This window comes from Festucalex cinctus, chromosome 5 (genome assembly GCF_051991245.1).
Source record: "Festucalex cinctus isolate MCC-2025b chromosome 5, RoL_Fcin_1.0, whole genome shotgun sequence".
Classification (NCBI taxonomy): domain Eukaryota; kingdom Metazoa; phylum Chordata; class Actinopteri; order Syngnathiformes; family Syngnathidae; genus Festucalex; species Festucalex cinctus.
In genome coordinates, this window is record NC_135415.1 from 7,135,310 (window position 1) to 7,160,725 (window position 25,416).

Here is a 25,416-nt window from a genome sequence, read left to right on the forward strand (position 1 = left end):
CACAGCAGTCAACTTTTTTTAAAATCATAAATTGTTTAAAGAGAAAGTCAACCTAAAACGTTTCTTGACAATAATATGTTATATGTGACCTCGCTAGTCTAAACATGATATTCTGATCAATATTACATTTGTGGAATATGAGTTATGCAGCAAAATCCAGCCATTTTTATTCATCTGAGGGGGCGGCCATTTTGCCACTTGCTGTCGACTGAAGATGACATCACAGTTGCTCAAGCAACGACCAACTACAGCTCAACTGTTTACTGAAGCTGAGCTGTGATTTGCTGTTACCTGAGCTAAGCAACTATGATGTCATTTTCACTCAACAGTGGCGAAATGGCCGCCTTCTGATAGTGATTAAAAAAAAAAATAAAAAAATAAAAAAACTGCTGGATTTGGATGATTAACAGTGTTAATTATGACCCCAAAACATTATTTAGTTTTAGTTATACTCTTTTGACTAAATTTAATTAAAGTTTTAGTCATAATTTAGTCATCTGATTGTATTTTAGTCTTAATTCAGTTGTATTCGATGAAAAAAAAGCAATTTTAGTCCGACTAAATTGACAGTTTAGTCAATATACAATACAATATACATTTTGAAGTTTGAAGTTTGAAGTTTATTGAACATGTAAACATAACATATAAACATAAACAAATAGCAAGTAAAAATTAAGAGAAAGAAAGGAAAGGAAAAAAATAAAATACAAAATCATAACAATCGTTAGAAATTGTTTACATGTCCAAAAGGAGTAGGAAGAAGTTAAAAACTTATATAATCTTACCCATTATTCTTTACATCTTATTTCAAACAATAATTGCGCACACCGCAACAATACATCATCGTACTCGCACATACAACCATCACCCTCACAATGGAATCAAAAGAACATTTCATTTTAACTTTAATCCAGAAAATTATTACTATACACACTTATTTGTAACTAGTTTAACATGCAAGACACATTTAATACAACAGTGTCTTTATTATTTGTTTCAGTGAAACATGTTGAAGTGACAATAATTTGTTGCTCTTTTTGTCTTCGTCATGAATGCATGTTTCCTGTGTGATGTGTGATAGAAGAGTTTCAGCTAAAATGAAAGGAAAGGTTTATAAAACTGTGGTGAGACCAGCAATGTTGTTTGGTCTGGAGACATTGCCACTGAGAAAAAGACAGTAAGCAGAGCTGGAGGTGGCAGAGATGAAGATGCTGAGATTCTCTTTGGGAGTGACCAGGTTGGATAGGATCAGGAATGAGTACATCAGAGGGACAGCACATGTTAGAAGCTTTGGAGATAAAGTCAGAGAGACTAGACTTAGATGGTTTGGACATGTCCAGAGGAGAGATAGTGACTATATTGGAAGAAGGATGCTGAGTTTTCAAATGCCAGGCAGAAGATCGAGAGGAAGACCAAAGAGGAGGTTTATGGATGTAGTTAAAGACGACATGAAGGTAGTTTGGTGTGAGAGCAGAGGATGCAGAGGACAGAGTTAGATGGAGGCAACTGATTCGCTGTGGCGACCCCTGAAGGGAAAAGCCGAAAGAAGAAGAAGAAGAAGAAGAAGAAGAAGAAGAAGAAGAAGAAGAAGAAGAAGAAGAAGAATGCATGTTTCCGTTGTCCTAAAATAATTGAAAAAAAAAAAAAAAAAAAAAAACCGTTTATTGAGTTTAAATAAATTCCAAAACTGTAAAAGTTACAATCAACATGGAATACAAATTGATGTAGTTGACCTGGCTGCAATGTAATGTAAAGTTGTAGTAATGGAACCTACAGTAATTGCTCTGTTTGCAATCATTATTTTTACAGTATACATATGCAAATGTTATTATACATTTGTATTCCAGTATTTAATTGGATTGTACATTAAGTGTTCAGCCGTTTATTTGAAGGGGAGACCAGAGAGCCTCCGCATGAATAGTGATGAGCAGTGCTGCTGGTTATAATTTAAACTGGAGATGCTGCTTCCGAAGACGGCGACGCCTTGGCCAGACCTGAATGTGCTGGCCTTGCGTCGCCTCCGGATGCGCCTGCTCTAGACTCATCATCCCGCAGGACACAAAGATCCTCTTCACACGCTTCTCTATCCAGTCCATTGTGAGGCCCACTTGCTCCGGGCCTAAATGCAGCTTCTGTCACTGCGGCTGGCCACAGAAGCTACTTCAGCTGCTGGGGGGCACTCAGGTGCGCAGGTCTCCATGCGAAATCACCAGAGGTTAGTAGTTAGAGTTTTCTGCAGCTGAACCGTAATATAAACTGATATTTGTGTAGTCTGAAAGGAGATGTATCATCTCCCGACAGCGTACAAAATAGACATTGACTGCTTCAAAATGGCATAATGCCAAATTTCTATAAAAATAAAAATAACATAAAATAAAATACAGTATTTATGAGTTCACTTTGCGTAAAGAAAGCAACGCGGATATTAATGTTAAATTGTCCATGGAGAAAGGGTGAAGCAACTTGAAAGGAAATCCAAGCCAGTGATCTGCTGCCTCCTGTTGGTCAAATGCTACAACTACAATAACGTTGTCATCAACCCGCTGCCGTTGTTCATCCCCACAGAAAAGAAACACGACTTTACGCCATCCATCCATCCATCCATCCATCCATCCATCCATCATCTTCCTAGTTAAAATCAAAATTTATTTATTTATTTATTTATTTATTTATTTATTTATTTATTTGGTATCATAATGATGGTCAGTGATGTGGTTCTACGTAAGCAAAACTAATGAAGATTAAACGGTGAAGAATAAAAATGCAATATTCAAGATTAAGAAGTAGAACTTAAGGTTTTGTCTATATAATGTATATGGGTGGGAGGGATTGCTTGGGTTACGTAACATGTTACGTAAACAATGAATAGTAACCTCACAGTATAATAGTAACCACAGTAACCTCAGTCACAACACTCAAATGTTTTCGGTACAAGTTGTGACCCTAGTTTTCGTTGTGGCCACACGGTGGCGCCATAGGAGGATGTTTAAGTGATGACGATTGATTCTAAATGGGAACCACTTGGTAGTTCGTAGTGTTACATATAATATATAAGAAATTTATAGAATGACTGTAGGTTACATCTACTTACCCTGTTACGTTTTTTACATCATTCTGCCCAGTTAGAGTCACCATGCCACAGATATAATCTGAACGTTTATGGATTGTTTTGCTTTTTGACATGTCTGGTTAGTTTCTGACCAAGCCCCGAATATGACTCTATTTTAATGACATGAAGCGCCACAGGGACCTGGCCTGGTTAGTCGATGCAGAATCCTCCATCGGACCACATCCAGCGAAGTGGTCCACCTCAGTTCTTGTGATGGTCGGTCAATGTGCCAGACAGTGCCCTATAATGTGCCGAGGTGTGTGAGAGTTACATCTGGTTTGTATTGTTTATGTCTCTTTCTCCGAAACAAAAAGGCATTCATCAGGCTGCATAAGCCTGATTTGAGTTCTAATTCACAAAATTTATTTCCCATAGTAGAAGGTAGCCTATAAGGAATATGGTTTGGTTCTTGCAGTGCTACTTAAAAAATTATATATCACCAAAATATTGTGACTATGTTCATTCATTTAATTTAGATAAACTTTTTAATATCACAACAGTGTGAACAAAATAATCGATGTGCTAATAGCAGCTTAAAAAAAAAAAAAAAAAAAAAACAATAACAGGTCATTGTTTAGCCTACATGATTATTTTATTTTATTTATTTTTTAAGAGAATCTAACCTCAATACATGGACAGCCAGTATCAGTTGAATTACTTTCCAATTTTCGGTTTTGCACCGACAATCTTTTTGCACTGGTGCAACGGTGGCCAAACTGGGGGGAGGGGCTTGCGAATCTGGGAGGAAATTCGAGAGTTTTCCACCTTGGAGGAGGTCAGAATCTCTGATTTGGCACGTGGGCCCAGAATGACGGGCGAGGAGGTCTTGGGAATGATGGTGGTCATGGTCCGGGTCAAGGCTCGTCCTCTCTTGGACAAAGTAGCTGCTGGAGGCTTCTGTTGTTGTTCTTTGAGAGGTATCTTTTGAATCTTACATTCCAAGTCTTTCAAGGACTCCTCAAAGCAGACCTTCATCTCACTACGCACACGTGAAAGCTGCTCTTCAAACTCATCCCTTAGAGCCTTTTTGGTGTCCTCAAGCTTCTTCTCAAAAACATCACACAACGCTTCATCTCTCAGATCTGCTTCCTGGCTCTCACCCATGAAAGATTCTTCGTTAATTTCCCGGTGCGTGCTCTGCTCCAAAGACTGTTTGTCTTTGAGCTGGTTCACCAACTCAATTATGCTTCCCTTCGAGGCCTTCACAGACACTTGTGACCTGATCTGGCTGCTTACCTGCTGGAAAACAGACTGCACCTTTGCCTGCGCGTTCTTGTCGACAGGGTCACATTCATCCACGCTTTCGCCATCTGGACCGTCCATGTTTGCTCGCTCCTCGTGTTCTTCGCCACTGATCTGTATCTGTGGGTTCATCTCCGATGATGGTTCACTCAGGTCTGTTGTTGTTGCTTTGACACTATTATAATGATGTGAGTAGAGCTATCTGGGGGAGGGGCCTAAGTAACTGTCCTGAGAGAGGTTAAAGCCCCTCAGGTTTAGCGCTTCAGTATGACCAATTAAAATATTAAGACAAGTCAAATGAATAATGCGTAGGAGTTGGGTGAGTGCTTTCTTTGCATAATTTCATAATAATTCATTCTGCTGTTAAATAATGTCCATATATCGACGGGTAATGATTGTATCCATTTGTGTAGAGTTGCATCACATGACAGCAGATGGCTTCCAGGTAACAAATGGGAAAAACAAAGCTCTCTGGGGGCAGTAGAAAAGGAACACCAGGCTTAATTTGTGGTGGTTTTACAGTATGAGTGGTATCAGTGGAATTAACAACACACATATTGGTCTCGTTGTCAGTTTGTTCTAAATGGACATGAGAGTGCATAGTACGTTACGTGAGCTTTGAGTTGAAGAAAGTTCAACAACACAGTCTTGATGCAATTATTTTCATGTGGGTGATGCAACAATTAGAATGAAGTATAATTTCTTCAACCTGTTCCCTTAGTGTCATTAAATAGAATTACAATGATGCCATAACGAAGTTAACAGAGACAAAAAAATAAATGTGCGCGACACAAATCGTAGACTGTGCATTAATGAGCATTAAGGGAGAAGTCAACCCAAAAATCTCTTTAAAATATGTTTTTTAAAGCCCCACTAGTCTAAGCACAGAATTCTGATTAATAATGTGTTTGTGGAATATAAGTTATGCAGCAAAATCCAGCTGTTTTTATCCATCTCAGGGGACCTTTTTTTTTTTTTTTTTTTTTTTTTAACCACTCACTCACAAGCTTACTTCATGTAAGCCACACATGGTCTCCCTGGCGGAGGAGCGAACCCACGCCAACCGGCACTAAAGCGACGGTTCCACTCCTCCACCTGGAGCCCAGGGGGCCCATTTTGCTACTTGCTGTTGAATGAAAATGACATCACAGTTGCTGAGGGCTAAGATAAAAACCAATCACAGCTCAGATGTTTTTTTTTGTTTTGTTATGTTTTTTTTTTTTTTTTTTTTTTTTTTTTAAAGCTGACCCATGATTGGCCTGAGCTCTCAGCAACTCTAGTGGCCTTTTAAGTCAACAACAAGTGGCAAAATGGCCGCCCCCTGCGATATAGAAATGGCTCCTTGGCTGCTTAACTTTAATTTAATATTTGGCCAAATTAATTAGATTATGTTTATATGAGTGGGGGTCCGTGTAATATAGCTTATTTACTGCAAGCACATCCTGAAAGTATGAAGTAATTTTGTTCTAATCACTGATGCCCAACTGTTTAACTTACGTATTGCATCTGAGTTGCTTAGAATGTAAATAAAATAAAGACTGTTCATTTTAATTTTTGAAGCTTTAAAAAGACAATTGAGAGGAGCGCTATGAGGTTTTACAATGAGGAGTGAGCTGCCAGTGAGCCAATGAGATCCCTGAACAAGTGAGCCTCCTCTTGACGCTAAACACTAACATATGGACTTTATGTATATTTCTAGAAAATATGGCAGTCATTCTGAACCTGTATGCACCAACTTTTTTGTTTCTATCAATTCTGCAGCACGTTGTATATGTTTGTTAGCATGTTGATTTGATTGTTATTAAACAATGTTAATCAGCGTTTATGATGCAAATCAACACAAACACTTTTGAATTAGCTGTCATTTTAACATGGGTATTTTTAATGTTCAGTTTTTCGTCTATTTGGTAACTTGAATGTAATATATGTGGACATGATTTTCATTGTCATCATTGTATTACATAGAGGGTGCCACAAAACAGCTTATATGTATACTCTTATCTCCTCCACCACCACCACCACTTCCTTCTCCTCCTCTTAGACCTCCTCCTTAGTGTTTGGGATGGCTTTAGAACATTTCTGTCAGCTTTTCAATTCAGAGGTTAATCCTGACTACCAGGAAAGATCAGCAGGGGCAACATGGTAAGTTATTTTAGATACCTAATTTCAGAACCAAAAAAAATTGCATTTTCACACAAATGTGACTTTGTCATATACATTTGCATGTGATTTTATTTAATAGAGTAAATTGTTTCTATGTTTTCTGTTTGTTTTTCAGACAACATACTCTGACAAAGGCGAGAAGGTAGGAAAATTATTTTTATAGCCTACATTTGAAATTCACCATTTAGGCCGACCGTTGTTTTGTTTTTATGTTTATTGTTTTGATTTTTGTTGTTGTTTTTTGTCTATAGCACGAGCAAGGACAATTCCTCTGCTTTGATCACCTGACATTCTGGGTTGGGAATGCGAAACAGGTATTTTATATTTGAAAATGAATTTCGATCATCAAAGTAAAATAGAACTGGTACGCACGCATTTTCTTAACAAAGATTTTTACACTATCTATGAAAGTGAACGTTTCTGAAAACAATGATAATGAATTAATGTGAAGTTAATTTGGTTTTGAGCATTTGAGTAACCTCACACTGGCGCCAATTCGTCACACAGTTACTGATCGTCTATACATTCAGCAAGAGTATTGGTTTCCTTTAGGGGTGGGACCGGGGGGCACCCACCCTATGGAGGACCACAACTGCCAAAATTCAAAATAAACAATGACTAAATAAATAAATGACTACAAGTGAAAATAAAAACGGATATAAAAAATATAATTCAAAAATTAAATACAAATGAATTTATTTATCAATATTTTTTTGCTTTTATTTCCATTTATATATATATATATATATATATATATATATATATATATTACATCCTTTCCTTCACGTAACTTCGCCTACTACCAGCAGATGGCGCAACCACACATTTTCTTTTCAATAGGCAGCGTCATTTTACTGCAACAAACTGGGATTTGAACCACTTGCTTACCAAGGCTTGGAGACAGGCAGTCGAGATGTCGTGTCTCATGCAGTCAAACAAGGAAAGGTAAGGAGACTTGAGAAAATGTCAGGAAATGCTATAAATGGAATTCATTTCTTCCATTACACGTTCTTCTTAAGAACTGCCAGTAATTAAAAATTAACGTTTACACGCACAATTGATTATTCCTGAGTGGAGTAGGAGTTTTTTTTGTGTGCCCTGATGATTGTTTTGTGTATCTCACAGATCATATATGTGTTCTCATCTGCTCTCAATCCTGGAAACAAAGGTATAAAAACTTGCACTGACTCACAAATGAAGATTTATTTATTTTTGTTACATAGATATAAAGCACAATATCACACCAATTTGGTATTACATTACTTGTCAATGAAGTTTCTAGCACTATTTCTCCATTAAAGGGATACGTGACTCATTGAGCCATTTTCATCAGTAAGATAATATCCATCCATCCATCCATCCATCCATTTTCTTGACCGCTTTATTCCTCACAAGTGTCGCGGGGGCTGCTGGCGCCTATCTCAGCTGGCTCTGGGCAGTAGGCAGGGGACACCCTGGACTGGTTGCCAACCAATCGCAGGGCACACAGAGACGAACAACCATCCACACTCACATGCACAACTAGGGACAATTTGGAACGCCCAATTAACCTGCCATGCATGTCTTTGGAATGTGGGAGGAGACCGGAGTACCCGGAGAAGACCCACGCGGGGACGGGGAGAACATGCAAACTCCACCCAGGAAGGTCCGAGCCTGGACTCGAACCGGAGACCTCAGAACTGGGAAGCAGACGTGCTAACCACTCGACTACCGTGCCGCCCAGTAAGATAATATTTTGTCTATAATTAATGTGATTCTTTATTTATCATGAACAATTAATGCCTTTAAAAAATATATATATATTGCTACTTGCTGTGGACTGAAGATGACATCACCCGCGCTCAGGAAACAGGTAACAAACAATCACGGCTCAGTTTGCTTTTGCTGACCAAACCCAGAAAAAAAGGTGAGTCGTGATTGGTCGTTACCTATTTCCTCAGCACGCGTGAGGTCATCTTCCGTCAACATCAAGTGGAAAAATGTATTTTGAAGGTATTAATTGTACATGAAAAATAATGACGTCAAATTAAATCTGGACAAAATATTAACTTTTTACTGCTGAAAAATGGCTACTGACATGTTCAACAAAGATCATTGCTACTGTTACTTTCATCACAATTGAAATATGAGGCAGAGAACACGACGAAAAGATGTTAAGTTGATTCACTATTTACTATTTCTCAGAGATGGGAGCTCATTTAGTCACGCATGGGGATGGTGTGAAAGATGTGGCATTTGCGGTGGAGAGCTGTGACTCGTTGGTGCAGGTAACACGACAGTCATGAGTCTTTGACACTGAATAAAAATCCAACTCACTGATATTTTGACAGAAAGCCAAAGAGCGAGGAGCTACGATTGTAAAAGAGCCCTACACCCTGAAGGACAAGCATGGCAAAGTCAGGCTTGCTGTGCTGCAAACAGTAAGACAAACAACCATTTGTTCAGCTAATTAATCAGAAATCATTAGCCATCATTATTAACTCATTTACTCCCAGCCATTTTCACAGAAACAATCCCCTTCGCTCCCGGCTGATTAACTGGATTTTAACTGATTTTGCGAGGCCCAGAGAATATTGTGTTCTATTGCTATAAAAACATGGAACCTACAAAAAGAAAGATTAAAGTCTCTTCTTTCTTCAGGAAAAAAAGTTCATTTCTATCTGTTTCTGTTTTGCAGCAATTAGCATTAGAATTTAGCTAAGTGTCATCATTATTCACAAATCTATTTAGAATTCTAAGTAATAGAGCCTTTTTTTCAACATGGCCCTGGTTGATCTCTTATACTCTGCTGCCACCTGCTGGCCGTTTGTGTAATAACTACTATTTCTTCAACCTTTCTTTGCAGTTGAGAGGTTGCATCAAAGGTTTTTGTATGCTCTAGCATAAAAAAAACAACAACAACAACAAATGTATAACTACGTCTTTGGGAGACTTAAAACATTTGAAATAGAACGTATTTATACGTTTTTGGGAGCAAATGAGTTAATGTTATTTTTATGTAACAGTATGGCGATACCACACACACATTTGTGGAGCGGGCAGGATATAGCGGGCTGTTTCTGCCAGGCTTCCATCCGCCTCTATTTAAGGACCCTTTGTTAGCCACGTTGTAAGTAGCTCTCATTTGTTATTTAACCATTTGTTAAAATGTGCTAAAATATGACCCTGATTTTGACCTTTTACGACAGACCAGAGGGGAAACTGAACTTCATTGATCACGTTGTGGGGAACCAACCAGAAGACAAGATGCTTCCAGTGGTGGAATGGTGAAACTTACACAACTTTTTCTTTTGATGCACATCAAAGACCAGCATGATTTAGCGTTTTTCTCTTACGGGCCTCCACTGGCTCTCCACATCTGGACCACGTTTTAGCCTGTAACAAGGAAGGCCATTCCCTAAATGAAGCTGGTGATTGGTCGACTGCTAGTAGGAAGGGGAAGCGGCTGCGGATTTTTGAAGGCGTGAACCTCATCTCATGAATTCTTGTCACGTCATTTGGGTTGTACATGTTGCAACAGGAGCGACACATACTGTGTAAATGTAATTAACAGCACAGAGAGACAAATTAGAGGCCTGACCTCTCAGTGTTCTCTTTCACCACTGATTCATGACCCAAAAGGTACCGGAAGAACCTTCTTTTTCACCGCTTCTGGTCAGTGGACGACAAGCAGCTGCAGACAGAGTTCAGTGCCCTGCGCTCCATTGTGGTGGCCAACTATGAAGAGACTGTAAAGATGCCCATCAATGAGCCGGCCATGGGCAAGAGGAAGTCTCAAATCCAGGTTTATACACTCAGTCAAATTAATTATATGTATGCATACTAATTTTGTCAATTAGTATGCACTAAGAAATCATTAATTGACTTGCAGGAGTATGTGGAGTACTATGGAGGTCCAGGAGTGCAGCACATTGCCATGAACACATCAGATATTATAACATCAGTAAGTTTGTGAAAACAACTGTGGACATAACAGAATTTTAGAGGACATTTTCTGTTCCTCTCGTGAAATTTTAAATATTTCATGCACAAAATACAGAAACATGCACTAGTTGTCCTGTGATGAGGCTCAGTTTGCTGTAGCTGTAGTACAAGCTATTTCTGGATATCGACTGTATATCCGAATACAGTACTTTTTTTTTTTTTTAACTGCTTTTCTATTGTCCCTCCCACATGACCAACTTACATAACAAATTACAAATAGAAGAGAAAAAAAACATTGTCTTAAAAAAAAACAAAAAACGTTTTGGTATGTTTTATCTTCCTTGTATTTGTTCTCATTTTGTTTTATCACAGTCATATTTTAAAAAGTATTTAATCGCTGTAGTTGTCACTCAAGATACGTACATGTAAGGTAAAACTTTTTTAGCCATCTAGGAAGAGAATAAAGTTAGCTACGTGACTCAGCAGAAATGAGATCTTCAGTCAAGCTGATTGCACTCACCATGGCTCACCCTTACTTCTTATATTTTTTCATTTTATGTTTTCTTAATGGAGTGGCTCATACAAACTCATATTATCATAAAAATACATATTAATATAAACGTTTTTCTCTTTCTTTAAATAATATAGATGACTTTATTCTTTACCAGTTAGCAGAGAAGGTAGCACAGGTAGCATATAGCTACTAGCTATTGTAGCTACTCTTGAGCAAAAACATCGCCAATTAATTGCAACCCTGTTGCTGTAATTTTAGAAATACTAACATTAAATTAATATTCAAATAAAATGTAACATGATTTAATTGTAAAGGGTTTATTCAGTAATGTTTTTGGAATGTTCTTTAGGTGCACGACGAAAATGTACCATGGTGATTGTTGAGCTTGAGAAATCAAATTGTATGATAGTTTATTGCCTGTTATTCTTTAATTTGTTTTAAAGCATAAAATGAATGCTCCATTTTGTAAAATGTTGCCTCAAATTCTGGAATAACTCATTCCTTTTAGTTGTGTTGCATTGTGAAGGCTGCGAAAATAAACCCTCCATTTTTGCAGGTCCGTAACCTAAAACAGCGTGGGACAGATTTTATGTCAGTGCCCGACACGTACTACGACCAACTGAGGGAGAAGTTAAAACACTCCAAAGTGAAAATTATCGAGAACCTGGATGTCCTGCAGGTGTGGTCACTTACTGTATTTGCAGGACCATATTGATGAAAATCTCAACATATTTGCCACTTATCATACTTATAAGAGCATATTTCCCTCCTATTCAGGAGCTGAAGATTCTGGTGGACTATGACGACAATGGTTATTTACTTCAGATCTTTACCAAGCCAGTTCAGGACCGCCCCACTGTCTTCTTGGAAGTCATTCAGAGGCATAATCACCAGGTTAGGACACTTACGGCTTGACAAGAACAACACTGCCATTCACTTGCATTTAATGTATCGCAGGGCTTTGGTGCAGGAAACTTCAAATCTCTTTTTGAAGCCATTGAAGCAGACCAACATGCCAGAGGGAATCTGACCGTCCTCATACCCAATGGTGTGTCCAAGAGTATGTGAGCCCAGATGTGGGCCATCTTCCTGGTTGTTAAACCATGTAAAGGGTTATACCAGTTAAGGCTACATTACTCAAGGAAAACAGTATTGAAGTACTCATAACTGAAAATGTGTGTTATTGTTTGCATACTCGGCATAACTGATCATGCAATGTAGATGTTATTTGTATGAAAGCAACAGTTAAACAATGGCTGTCAGACATTTCTCTACTGTGACATACAAGTATACACATGCCTTTAAAATATTCTTCCAGTAAGTATGTACAGTATATACATTGATTAAACAAAATTCAAGAGTCCTCTTCCGTCATCATTTCATATTTCATCATACAATAGCTTAGGTGCTGGTAGGGAAACAAGTTCAGTCGGTCCTCTTGATGCATCTCAGGTTATCTTTAACCTTCAAGAGATCTGCGGCAAATGGGATTGTTTTTGATAAGGCACATTTTCAGTGTCTGTGTTTGTATAGTACGTTAGGCAACGATGTAAGAGGGGCTCTCCAGATGGGATCAGTTCAAAGAGCCCCGACAACTTTCAGCTCCACACAAACAAGGAATCTTTGTGTCCTCAATAGGAAACTTGTAATCGTATGTGATTTCTTCATTGATGCCTATTGGCTGCCGTGAGTAAATCACAATCTTCTTTTGAGACTCCACAGTGATGATCTTTGCGTAGCAGTTTGGCTGTCAGACAAATATACAGTGCACTTTGATTTTTAAATTGAGAAACCTGCAGCAGGTCAAAGTGGTACTCACATTGCAGCTGTGGTTGATGAATCTGGATAAATTCCCGCATTTTGTGGCATCGATGATGGTGTTGTGATCTACCCGGAACAAATAGCTGCTTCCGATGCCTGCCTCCTCATATCTACGCTCTCTCATGTCAGCAATATTCTGAGACAAACCACATAAAAATTAATTCTTGTTGCCTTTATTTTTGTCTTCAATAAGTTAAATCATGCTCTAGTGGCTTGAGGTCAAGAGAACAGGAAACAACTTTTAATTAAAGACATATTAGTGGTGGTGGGTGGGTACATACATGTATTTTGTTTTCCTCACCTGTCTGATAATTTGGCCTACATACTCAATCACCATCTCATCTGCTGCAATGGCCTCCATGGCGAACAGGCCCCAATCGTGGATGTGACTTCGGCTGAAACGAATCCTCTTCTTTCGGAACTGAAGGATAAAATATATGCTTAAAAAATACATGAATTTCACATTTCCTTTGATTAAAAAAAAAAAAATCTAAAAATTGATCTAGTAGGGCTGGGTATTGATTCAGATTTCCAGACTCGATTCGATTCGATTCACGATTCGCAACGATTTTTGATTCAGTTGAGGAATTCATGCAGCACCTATTTTAGACAGTCGAAAGTACCAATGCTGCAAATAGTAGAAACTTAGTTTCAAATTTAATGCAATCGTATAAATATGAATATTTACATTAAGAACTGAATCCATTGCAGTTACACTAATAATCTGTTTTATTTTATTTAACATGGCCTTATAAACACAATAAATAATAATTTAAATCAATTACAACCACAGTACAGGCTGTGTAAATGAAGTGACAAAAAAACTAACACTCATGACATTCACATTGTTGTGACATCCATCCATCCATCCATCCATCCATCCATCCATCCATCCATCCATCCATCCTTTTTCTTAATCACTTTTCCTCACAAGGTTCGCGGGGGTGCTGGAGCCTATCCCAGCCGGCTTGGAGCAGTACACCCTGAACTGGTTGCAGATTGTTGTGACAGTTTTTATACAAATGTTCCAGTGGTGGTTGAGGGGAGAGGGTGGGGAGACGATCGATACTGGCTTTCTATGTGGAAGTGGCACGGGCTCGGGAACGGTCGATATATCGATACATGGTTTTATGTATTGATATTGGGATATGGAAAGGCGTATCGATACAATGCCGATATATCGATATTTTGAACCCAGCCCTATGATCTAGTATATTACACTACAGATATCATGCAATGGATTATGATACCATGTAAACATGAATAAAGCCTAAATAATGAATACTGTCATCTTTGGTGCCTCTGTGGTAACATCTTGTGTTTAAAAAAAATATAAATAAATAAATAAAAAAACAAAAACAAAAAAAACATTGTAGGCATTTAAAGGTCCTTTGTCGGGCCCCCATTCACCCGAACCAGGAGGAAATGCTTAGACTCGTTTTGTTGAATATGGAAGGAGGTTGCGTTGCGCATATGTCAGATTATAAGAGGTGTGCACACTTGTGCAACCATGTCAACTCAGTTTATTTTTACTTCCACCTTCAAAAAAAAAAAATATTTTTTTTTTTTATTTAATTGTACATTTTACATTACATTTCATCTATGCAACAATTTGGGCAATAATATTTTTACAATAGCCTTTTTATTTGACCATTTATGACTGAAACATCTTATAATTAGTAGATTGACACATTAGCTGTTCACAATGGGTACTCCTGCAAGCCTCTGGCCAATAATTTTAAGACTGGACTCTGTTTTAAATTCCCCGCCCTCTGTCTGACGTCATTTGCTCGTTGCTTACAAAGGTGTGTGCAGTTTCGTTTTTCGTCAACAGGTGGCAGAATTTTCTGCATTGAATAGGTTTAAGTGATAGACTTTTCGGTCACCCGCACTACAATAGTCCATGCTTTATTTATAGTTGACAGTAGTGAGTGTGCGTTTGCTTCGTTTCACAAACCTTGAGTCGGTTAAACTTGACCAAGTCACTATCGCAGCTAAAAGATGACAGCAGTCGGCGCTGTTCTGACCTGAAGTCTGATCCAGCCCGAAGTGCAGTCGGCTGTATCAGAGGTTCCTGCTCAAACAAACACAGCACATTATATTACACATTTTGATGACAAGACTCACACATTCTCGTGTTAAATACCTGAGAGCTTGTTGCTGGAAGCTCAGTGGTTCTTGCCTGGTTGAGGTATTCAAGTTTATCTCTCCAGTTCATTTTGTAGAAGCCTTCACTGCGGGCTGACCCTGTAATGTGCTTCTGCTGACATTGTTGGCGTCCTTCACTCTTCTCTGTATCTTTAGTCAGTAAGCAGCAGTTAAGGTCATAAAACTAACCCATCCATGAGCAATGTCATAATTCTGAGCCAAATACATCACATGCGAAATAAAAAAAATTAAAAAAACAGGAAAGGATATGAGGATGGTGTATCCAGCAGGTGTCACTAAGCCAACCACACTCATCATCCTGCTCTTGCAGCCTTTTATAAGTGCACTGCAGTAGTCTTCCATCCTCCTCATCAAGACCGTCCTTCCATATCCTGTGTAGTATCCTCCTCTCCTCCCTCTCTGAACGCCACTTGGGACGACTACTACGAGAGAAGCGCTGGCTCCTCCAGCTGCTTTTTATCCTCTTCCACCGTTTACGCCTAATTTTTTTTGTTCCCTCATAGAGAAGACCCGGCATGTTCTCCAGTCTTTGCAGAGGTATTGCTCTTATACCTGACCATGTTCTCACGCCTCCGCCATCAGATGAAGACTCGGAGAGGTGACACGGATGAGACATTTCAAGGAGTTCGTCACATAAAAGCGTTTGTGAGGTGTTCACGCTTCTATGGATTAACGCTTTTCGTGGTCGGATATTTCTTCCAGGAGTCTTTGGTGGTAATATAAATTGATTGCTAAACAGTGATGATGATTTTCTCAAATGTGGGTGTGTTACACTTTCATACTCTGGTGAAGTTGTTGAGACCCTCACACCACTGTTCGGACTCCAAGCACTTGTGTCTTCTCTACCTGGAGTTTTGGGTGTTTCCTGGAAAAGCAAAGATGTGTCTGATGCTAGATGTAGCTCACCGATAGTTAGCGAGAGATTGTCATCTCCTGATTCTTCACTTCCTAGTTGCGAGGCTATCCCCTTGCCCGGGGTCCGTGGTCGTTCCACCTCCATCACAACTGGAGATGTTGGTTTGCTTTTGATCGGAAGCTCAGGGTCACTGTCAGTAAAGCAGCCAGTAGGAGTGAGAGGCCTCAAGGTGAAGTCCGGAGATCCCAAATCCCATTCACGTCTCTCTGACTCCATGTCAAGTTCAAGAGTTACTGCTGCAGAGACAAGAACACAAGTTTACATTGTCTATACGAGGAGTCAGCAACCTTTACTCTCAAAAGAGCCGTTTTAGGCCAAAAAAAAATAAAAAATCTGTCTGAAGCCGCAAAACATTTGAACATTGTGATGATGAGTGTTAGTTGAGTGTGCTGAGGGTCCAAGAGCTAATTAGAGCTGCACCATAACAGAAAAAAATATGTAGCATCCAATACTTTGAGATGAACTTACTTCTACATTTTGTCTTCCATTGTTCGCATTTGGTTGTTGTATTTTTTCATACTAATTTTGTAACACATTTTTTAGACTTCAGCCTTTCCTGTCAACTTTCTGACATTTTTGGGAATTTTATGGTCATCTGCCTCTTCTTTTTTGGTAATTTTATGGGTGCTTTTTTTTTTGCCTTTTTTTTTTTTGCTATCAATTTTCTGACATTTCTGGCAATGTTGTAGACCTTTTATGGTAATTTTCAAGATTTGTTTCTTTTATTTTTGGACATCATATGGTAACTTTTTGAACGTTTGCTTTTTTGCCTTTTTATTTAATTTTTTTTATTCCATTCTCTGACATTTTTATTTTTATTTTTTGGCAATTTTACAGTCTGAATATATGGTAATGTTCAGCCTCTCTTCTTCCTTGTTTGGACATTTCTGCCTATTTTTTTCCCCTTATTTTTGCTATCAATTTTCTGACATTTCTGGCAATTTTGTGGACATTTTATGTTTTTTTTCTTTTGTTTTTGAACATCTTTTCTTTTTTTTTAAATTCCATTCTCCAACATGTTTGGCAATTTTATGGACATATGGTAATGTTCTGCCTCTCTTCGTCCTTATTTGGACATTTTAGGCTATTTTTCTTTTTGCCTTTTTTTGCTATCAATTTTCTGAAATTTCTGGTAATTTTGTGGACATTTCATGGTCATTTTCTGGATTTTTTTTTCTTTTGTTTATGGACATTTTATGGCTACTTTTTGAACGTTTTCTTTTTATTTTTTTTTTATTTTTTTTTTTTTTAAAGTTCCATTCTCCGACATTTTGGGCAATTTCATGGACATTTTATTGTCACTTTTTGGTCACTTTTAGGTATTTAAAAAAAAAAAAAAAGTTTTTCATCTACTTTTCATCTCTTTCTGCAAACTTAAAAATTTGGACTCTGACGTTTGAGTATTTAATAGTTCATTTTTTTAGTTAGTCATTAGTTAATTTTAAAGAATATTTTATCTAAGAAATAATTATTTTAAAAATATTCATTTCTATAATTTAGAGATCTACAGGAAGCCACAGGAGAGTGACTAAAGAGCCACAGGTTACAGACCCCTCCCTGGTCGATACAGATAATTATTTCAATATTCTGACAATATTACCTGGAAGTCCAGTCTGTGATGGGGGCTGTAGCTCCTGAAGCTTGCTGAAATGTGCATCCATCATTACATGTTCTTGCTGCATGTACTGATTCTCCTCTGCTTTCTCCCTATCAGACGGATCTGACAAGTCCTGGAGTTCCAGCTGAGCACCAGGTGTGAGGGGGGCTGAGGGCGTCACCGGGGGCTCAAGATCCATGGACTCCTCATCTGAGTGTATTACTATACACTCCAAACCATCACCATCCAGTACGTTGTCTACTAAATCATCATCTTCTTCAGAGCTGAAGTCAGAGTAGGATGAGTCGTCATAGCTCTCTGACGTAAAAGAGTCAGTAGTGTCCGAGTCGGATAGGAAGTCCTCAGAGGAGCTGCATTCTGAATATGCCTCTACAAAGGAACAACAAAATGCATGAAACGGGCCTGAAACTTAGCAGTAGCACATGCTAACTTTTCAACATACCACTGTCGGAAGAGAGCACTTCATCAAGAACTGGGGAGGTGTCTTCGGCCTTTATATGTTTTTCAGTTTCCTCTTTTTCCTGACTGCCATCAACATTGTTGACATGATCTTTTCTGTTACACTGAAATGCAAAAAAAAAGCATCAATGTCTGTTACATTTGTCAAGTTCGAGTTATTTGGGCTGCAGCTCAAACTAATGTACAACATTTCTATTTGTGAAATTTTCATAATTGTTATTCCAAAGCCATGTGAGCCTCTTTTTTTTTGTTACAGTCTACGATTCATGAATTTCATGCCTGTTTTTATAAATTGAAAATGCCATGTGACGGCAGACACCAGGTAGCACCCCAAGGACCACATGAGTAGCCTGCAGGCCTGCTTTAAAAATAGCTAACTAGTGATGGGTCATTGTAATTCCCTACACTGTCACAGATTTAGAGAAATGATGTGTTAGATGTTGATATTTATAAGTTTCATAATTATTCAGAGAAACCATTAAGATGTTCAGTGTTATCATTTCTTATTAAAGGGATACTTCACTTATTTAGCCCATTATAGCAATGAAATGTTCATATTTTGTCTAGAATTAATTTGATACTTTCATTATTTTTCACGTACAATTAGTACCTTTAAAAACACATTTTGCAACTTACTGTCGACTGAAAATGACATCACAAGGGCTCAGATAATCAATCACAGCTCACCTGTTTTCTAGGTTTGGTCATGTGACATTCACAAGCTGAGCTATGATTGGTTACCTGAGCCCTTGTGATGTCATTTTCAGTCGACAGCAAGTTGCAAAATGTGTTTTTAAAGGTACTAAATTGTACATGAAATATAATGAAAATGTAAAATTTATTATAGGCAAAACATTAATGTTTGACTGACAAAAATGGCTAAATAAGTAAAGTATCCCTTTAATATAACAGTAACATTTATTTCGGGTATTTGACCACATTTGTTATTTCAGAAGTGTGTATCAAACTGGTAGCCCTTTGCATTAATCTCTCAGCTTCAAAAAGGTTGTTTTAGTGAAACCTCTTAAGGCAACAAAAAATGTCAGTCTAAATACTTATATCACTTAAAACAGGAAAAAAAACATCCAATCATAAGAATTATTAATGACAGCTTTTCATGTAACTTGTCATTTACCAAACTGTGTACGTCATCTTCTACGGGCCCAGCCTGCTCCTCTTTGTTTGTCACAATTTCCCTTTCCTCTGCTTGATGTGTCTTGTATTCCTCATTTCCATCATCATCATCATCATCATCGCTATCAAGATCAAGCGGTCTTGCGTATCTGCGTTTACATCTCTCAAATCTTGGTTCAAACGAATTGTCCCCTTCGTTCCCAACTGAAAGCAACAAATGAAGAAGGGTTAGTTTTTGAATTGGAATTGAATTAATTTATTGAAATAATTAATTTACCACAATCTTTTACTCCTAATATTGCAGGATTGTCATCTCTTTTCTTCTTAATCTGCATTGCACAACATTTTCTTAATTTCAATGTTCAATTCTGGTGTTTCATTCCAAATCTAATATTGCTTACCTTGAAGGAGGGGAGAGGAGTTTTCTTGCGCTCGCCAGTGATGTGATTCAGAGGATTTATACTTTTGGTTTTCTTATCATTCAAAGGCAAAGCTGTTATCTTTGGTACATAAAATATATCGTTGAGTTAAAACAAGTGTGCTGTATATGATGAATGTTGAAAAAGGATTTACCTTTACGTTTACCTTCGCTTTCTTCTCTTGATCGTCCCACCAGTTTTCAAACACCTTGAATGCCACTCCCTCAATCATTCTGCGAGTGATGTCCCTCTTAATGATTGACTTCAATTCATCCATCAACACAGCTAAAACTTTATCCATTGTGACTTTACGATTTTTTTCCCTTATGAGTGTGTAGTCTGGTGGTGGCAGTAAAGGGTCGATACAAGTGGCAGAAGGCGGTAAGGGGACACTTCCAAGCCCTGGTGTCTCCCCCTGGTCCAAGGTGCTTGAAGGTTGTAGGGATGAGGCGTATGTGTGCACAGAGCGTGGCATCAATGGACGTCGGGGTACTGGAAAATTAGATGGTGGAATTGAGGCTGGGGAAACGGGGACGCTGCTGTGATGACCCGGAGGGAGGGTCCAGCCTGGAATGGTGTCATTCGGCAGGCGAGATGGGACAGAAGGAAATGAAGGAATGGGGAAACGTAAAGGGGAAAATGGTGGACGGTGACCTGCAGATGTGATGGCAGGTTTGGGCTGATGAGAGTTGCAGGGAGGCTGTGTGAAAGATGGTGTCAACGCTTCACAGTTTTTTGATAAGTGAAGCTCCTGAAAGAGACAAGAAGAGATCAAACTGACCTGACAAATAAAAGACAAAATGATTACAAATGCTTTTGTGATTAAAGGGGAAGTCAAACCAAAAATAATTTCTTGACAATAATGAAAATGCTTTGCTCTGCTCCACACTCACATTCACATAGCCTAGCTATATGTTATGTCAACACAGTGCTTCTCAAATAGTGGGGCGGGACCCCCCAGGTCCCGATGCTCCAGCAAGGGGGAGGGGGGGGGGGGGGGGGGGGGGGGGGCGTTTGACCTCGGGGAACATGCTTTTTTAATTTTTTTATTTTGATTTTTTTTTTTACTGTCCTACAATAAAGTGCAATTGCACCTCCACTACATTAGGGGGCAGTGGCGCTCTCATTATTGGTAGAGTGTGCGCAGGGAGCATTCGCTCGGTGGTGTAGGGGTTTTGTTTGCACTGAGCATGCGAGCTTTGCACACAGTAAAAAAATACAAATAAAAAAATAAAATAAATCAGCACAAATAATTTTATATTTTTGTTTTGCTGGTTAAAGTATTTTTTTTTTAATATTGTGCTCCTGAGTTAATGTTGGTGATCAGTTTGAATGCATTATTATTTGATTTTATGTAATTTTATTTTTCCGCATATAGTTTGACATGGTCAGTCAAAAAATGTTTATAGTTTAATTAAGGATTTAATTTTATTTTTGAATATCAGATGCACTTTAAATCTTTTTTGTTACAGTTAATAAAGCTATTCTTTGTTGCAAGTTGGTCCATATTTCTTTCTTTTTTTATTCTCTTATACGTTAATACGGATACAATGTTATGCACAGGTGTGCTTATAACAATTTTATAGACAAATGATACTACATATAGTCGGGGGGTGGGGGGTGCGAGATGTTTTCTTCTTACTAGGGCGGGCATGACAGAAAATAATTGAGAAGCACTGTCTTAACAGAAGATGACTCAAGAAGCTCAAGAGCCAAAACATCTAACGCAGCAGAATGGTTTGAGCCAGTCTGCTGAGGCCGCCTCTTTTCTGTTAAGAAATGATTGGCCACACATACTCAGCAATCTTCCATTCACATGCACACACACATAGACAAACAAGTACACTGTGTTCCAACTATGTTTCGCATTTGCATTATTAGGGTTGGAACACCCATGTAACTAGGGGCGTGGAAACCAAATAAAAAGAGAGTGAGGAGGGGCTTTTTTCAGAGTGCAGTAGTGAATTATATCAGTCAGTTCCTCTCCTCTCTCCTCGCGAGCCTTGAACTGAGTGTCTTCTCTCCTTTTTATGTCGTGTTTAATAGATGTCAAACAGGTAAAGCTGACACCGCCAGTGGGTAGTAACGAGTAAGATTTATTTACTAAGACTTCATGTTCAATCAGTTACTCAGTACTTTTCAGCGAATACTTCTTTTTTTTTAGTTGTACTTGAGTGATTTTTTTTGATGACTACTTTTTACTTTTACTTGAGTAATATTATTTTGAAGTAACGCTACTGTTATTTTAGTACAATTTTTGGCTACTCTACCAACCTCTGCTTGCTACCTAATGAAAATGGCATCACAGTTGATCAGGTGTCAAGTAACAACCAATCACAGCTCAGCTTCAGAAAACAGGTGAGCTGTGATTGGTCATTGTCTGAGCCCTGAGCAATTGTGATGTTATCTTCACTCAACAGTAAGTGGCAAAATGGCCGCCCCCTAAGATGGATAAAAACGGGTGGATTTTGCTGCATAACTCATATTCCACAAACTTAATATTAATCATAATGCCATGTTTAGACTAGTGAGGTCAGATATAACATTATTGTCAAGAAATGTTTAAGATTGACTTTCACTTCAAGAGAAATATTACCTTACCTGGGATATTTCTGCAACTGCCTGACTGTTTCCATCTCTGCTTCCTTCAGATTGTGTGAAATCAAAAGGAGAGGGATGCTCGTTATCTCTTTGGGATGTAAGAAAATAAACAGCTTGGGAAGTTTCATCTTCTTCGAGGAGTGGTGTTGGAGTGACATCTTCCAAAATTTGGTTTGAGCCTTCTGAGAGTGGGGAGTTCTGGAGTGAATATGGCGAAGTTGGACTGTCCCGACAGAACACATCAACTTTCAAAGTACTCCCAAGAAAGGTATCTGAACTTTGGCTGTCTGTCAGCAAACTTTGTATTCGGGCATCTAATGTGTCTACCTCTGGTTGGGGGCTTCTAGGGAGAAAGTTCCCGTCTGCCTGCTTGTTGGCTGTCAAGTTGACACTCAAGATGCTCAAAGAGTTTATCGGTAATGCGTTTGAGGTAGTTGTGACCAAATTTCTGCACTCTGGACCGGAGGCGCTAAGTTCGAAGGAATGCTTTTCCTGATTCTGAGCAAATGTGGATTCAGTGTGCTTGCTACTCTGGGTAAACAGTGGGAGGGAAGGTTGAGGTTGGCGTTTCTTTACATTTAAGATGACCTCAGAGACTTCCCCAGTTCTCCAGTGAAACCTTGGGAATTTACGACAGCAAAGCTCTCTTTGGAATGGTTTGTGAACACTGTAAGTGGAGGGCTCCCCCTGGAGGATGGGAGTGCCCTGAAGACTGGAGTAGCACGAGTCCTGGGAGAGGGGAGTCGCAGAAAAGCAAGGGGTGCGTGGGGTTCCCTGTGAACAAGGAGTCAGCCCAAAGCTATAAGGTGTATCCTGGCCAATACTGGAATACGCTGTGTCGAGAGAAAGTGGAGTCGTGAAGCTGCTTGGGCTTCCTTGTTCCTGTGGGACAGAACTGCACTGCAAGAAATCGAGAAACAAATGTTACGTCACATTCCTAAAATAATGACTTACCGGTATTTTTTTTTTTTAAACATTTTGAATGTTATATGAATTTATAATGAATAATTTTAGCAGATGTTGCCCACGTCCGGAAGAGATTATTAGGACAAAAATAATGCACTTCAAAAAATGACATTTAGTCGTTTAGCAAGGTAACAATTTGTTTTTCAAACTACTGTAAGATTTAATTTCCCCTTGAGGGATTATAGTGGCTCTAATGAAAAATGACTAAATATTCCAACTCCTCTAGATGCTTGTTTTGTTTAAGCAACTATCAAATGTATTTCCCGCCAAGAAAACAAGAAAATGAGCAGTTATTTCCACATTGTTTTGTGTATGACAAGTAAAGAGCTGATGGAAGGCAATTACAGATTGATTTACTCATGCTTAATATTGTCCAAAAAAAATGTGCCTGTTTACGTACATGCTGCAAAAGCAGTTATTTATTTACATCGGAAACGTTTAACCCGATCTATGCACTTCCAAGCCACTAATATTTTGCAAAGGCCACCATGCCTCATCTGGACAACCTAACAATAAAAATTGACATTTTTTGTATGTATCTGGAAAGAAGCACTTGTTTTCCTATCTGTAAAGGGAAAAGAAATCTGCTGAAGTTGAACATTTAAAAACAAAACAAAAGCGAAACTGGTTTTGACATAAAACTGCCATTTTCTTTTTCTGAAATCAAAGGGAGGAATTTTGATTAAAACAGTAATCAGATTTTATTTTAAAACCATATTACCCAGCATTAATCTAAACAGTCAATTAGGACTATAAACATAAAAAAAAAATATTGTAATACCCACATTTTCCATCTCATATTCTGAGATGTTTTCATGTGAGACTGTTGTCGTGTTTTTGTGTGTAATAATGATTATATCTTCTTTCTCATTGGTTGATTGAATTCAAATCTGTTGAGAATGCTCACCATTTACTCAATAAATTAAAAAAAATACGGCACATACCAGTAAATTGTCGATTAAGTTTTGTAGACTTTGGTCACTGCTTCCCACTGGTAAGCTCCATGGAGTGTAGACACCACTATAGAGCAGTTTGAGGTAGCGCACTCTGTTTTCACCTGTTGATGGATTTCCAACAAGTCACTTTAAAGCTTAAAAAAAAAGTCCAATATTTACTCATTGAACATATACAAAGTGAAAAAGCATCCTTACCTTTTGGATCAATTTCCACATGAATAACGTTGCCCATGACTGATGTTTGATTAAGGTGATGAACAGTGTCCTTTGCAGCCCTCACAGTCTCAAAAACAACTTTTGCGATGCCTAAATGCTTCTTGTTCTTTGGGTTGTAGAAAATTTCCACTTCTTCCGTGTGGCCATATTTCGCACACATATTAGTCAGGAAGGCCTTGTTTACATTGTCATTCAACCTGCAAAAAGTCACTTCTTTGGGAGGAATAGGACCAATGTAAAACTCGTCTATCTGAAAGGACACATATAGAACATATTAACATATATTATTTTTAACATATTGTGGCATAAAGGCTACCTTAAATCTGGGAACCGAAAGGTCAGTCTTGACGCATTTGCTCCACGTGCGGCAGATGCGCGGATCTTTTACTGCATCCACTGGAAACAACCCCAAGTCGTCAACCTGATTTTGGAAGAATACAACGGTTGGTTTGTTCGTGGCGAGGGAGTGTACATTGATGAAGATGAATGTTTTGAAACGCTCACGGGAATGTTAAAGTCGTGCCCATCATAGCGGTACACTTTGTACAGTCCTTTTGTTAGAACGGGATCAATAATCAACTTGCAACTTGTCCAGGGCTGACGCGGTGATTCTCTCCCTAAAACCTGTTTTTCGCTTTCCATTACATTCGTCCAAACCTGCAATTATGAGATACCATGGTTTGTAATTTGCGTTTGGATACCTAGCGTTTCGCGAGTTATTGCGATGGGCGTATACGCGCCCCAACAGGTGATGCGGTGATGCAGATAGCATCCCCTGCAACTTAACTCACCCAAATATCACTTGAAAGAAAAAGCAACCCCTTCGAATGCGAATCAAAAAAATAACTTACTTATGATGGTATTCGTTGATGGACCAACATTCTATAGTCGACTTGTATTTTTTCTCTCTCTTCCTCAGCCAGGTGAAGACGGCGTGCGTTGCCCAGGTTGGTGTACAGATCCATCCGCCAGGATTAAATAGTTCTTTCATCCAGGCGGAGGAGCACATTGGAAATGCTAACAGCAAGTGATTGATTAGAACAGTGGTTCACCTTTTTTTTTTGTCCTCTTGTGTCTTGTGTAAATATATTCAAATCATAAATTGAATTATTTGTTCAGTGTATCTTTTTTTTCTATTATTTTTCTGCTTACTGTTCACGCTGTTTGTAATGTATGTGTCATTGGCATT

At 38.5% G+C, this 25,416-nt stretch overlaps 2 protein-coding genes across 2 annotated transcripts; one reads left to right on the plus strand and one right to left on the minus strand.

Annotated features, from left to right (window-relative positions):
- The first annotated feature begins 2,009 nt into the window (after positions 1–2,009).
- Positions 2,010–12,305, plus strand: hpdb (4-hydroxyphenylpyruvate dioxygenase b). The gene is made up of 15 exons (XM_077521894.1): positions 2,010–2,215; positions 6,393–6,493; positions 6,630–6,656; positions 6,766–6,828; positions 7,355–7,459; positions 7,640–7,682; positions 8,699–8,781; positions 8,845–8,934; positions 9,520–9,623; positions 9,703–9,780; positions 10,136–10,298; positions 10,386–10,457; positions 11,509–11,631; positions 11,730–11,846; positions 11,910–12,305. Exons 2-15 carry the CDS (start codon positions 6,491–6,493, stop codon positions 12,018–12,020), a joined length of 1,182 nt encoding a protein of 393 aa, XP_077378020.1. The 5' UTR covers positions 2,010–2,215; positions 6,393–6,490; the 3' UTR covers positions 12,021–12,305.
- LOC144019088 (histone-lysine N-methyltransferase SETD1B-A-like) lies at positions 11,848–24,869 on the minus strand. The gene is made up of 17 exons (XM_077521893.1): positions 24,732–24,869; positions 24,544–24,648; positions 24,207–24,477; positions 24,000–24,112; positions 22,090–22,989; positions 19,655–20,239; positions 19,471–19,569; positions 19,347–19,398; positions 19,071–19,273; positions 17,919–18,039; positions 17,459–17,845; positions 15,192–16,094; positions 14,920–15,080; positions 14,731–14,850; positions 13,075–13,194; positions 12,772–12,909; positions 11,848–12,699 (listed from the first exon to the last, which is right to left on the minus strand). Exons 1-17 carry the CDS (start codon positions 24,867–24,869, stop codon positions 12,526–12,528), a joined length of 4,590 nt encoding a protein of 1,529 aa, XP_077378019.1. The 3' UTR covers positions 11,848–12,525.
- Between the last annotated feature and the right edge of the window lie 547 nt (positions 24,870–25,416).

Excerpts from the sequence above, each read along its gene's own strand:
- hpdb (XM_077521894.1), top strand. Across the intron at positions 6,829-7,354 it reads GGGTTGGGAATGCGAAACAG|GCAGCGTCATTTTACTGCAA; the intron begins GTATTTTATATT and ends TCTTTTCAATAG. Across the intron at positions 7,683-8,698 it reads TCTCAATCCTGGAAACAAAG|AGATGGGAGCTCATTTAGTC; the intron begins GTATAAAAACTT and ends ACTATTTCTCAG.
- LOC144019088 (XM_077521893.1), bottom strand. The coding sequence starts at position 24,869 with ATGGAAAGCGAAAAACAGGTTTTAGGGAGAGAATCACCGCGTCAGCCC. Across the intron at positions 20,240-22,089 it reads CAGTTGCAGAAATATCCCAG|GAGCTTCACTTATCAAAAAA; the intron begins GTAAGGTAATAT and ends TGTCTCTTTCAG. Across the intron at positions 19,570-19,654 it reads ATCAAGAGAAGAAAGCGAAG|ATAACAGCTTTGCCTTTGAA; the intron begins GTAAACGTAAAG and ends TATGTACCAAAG.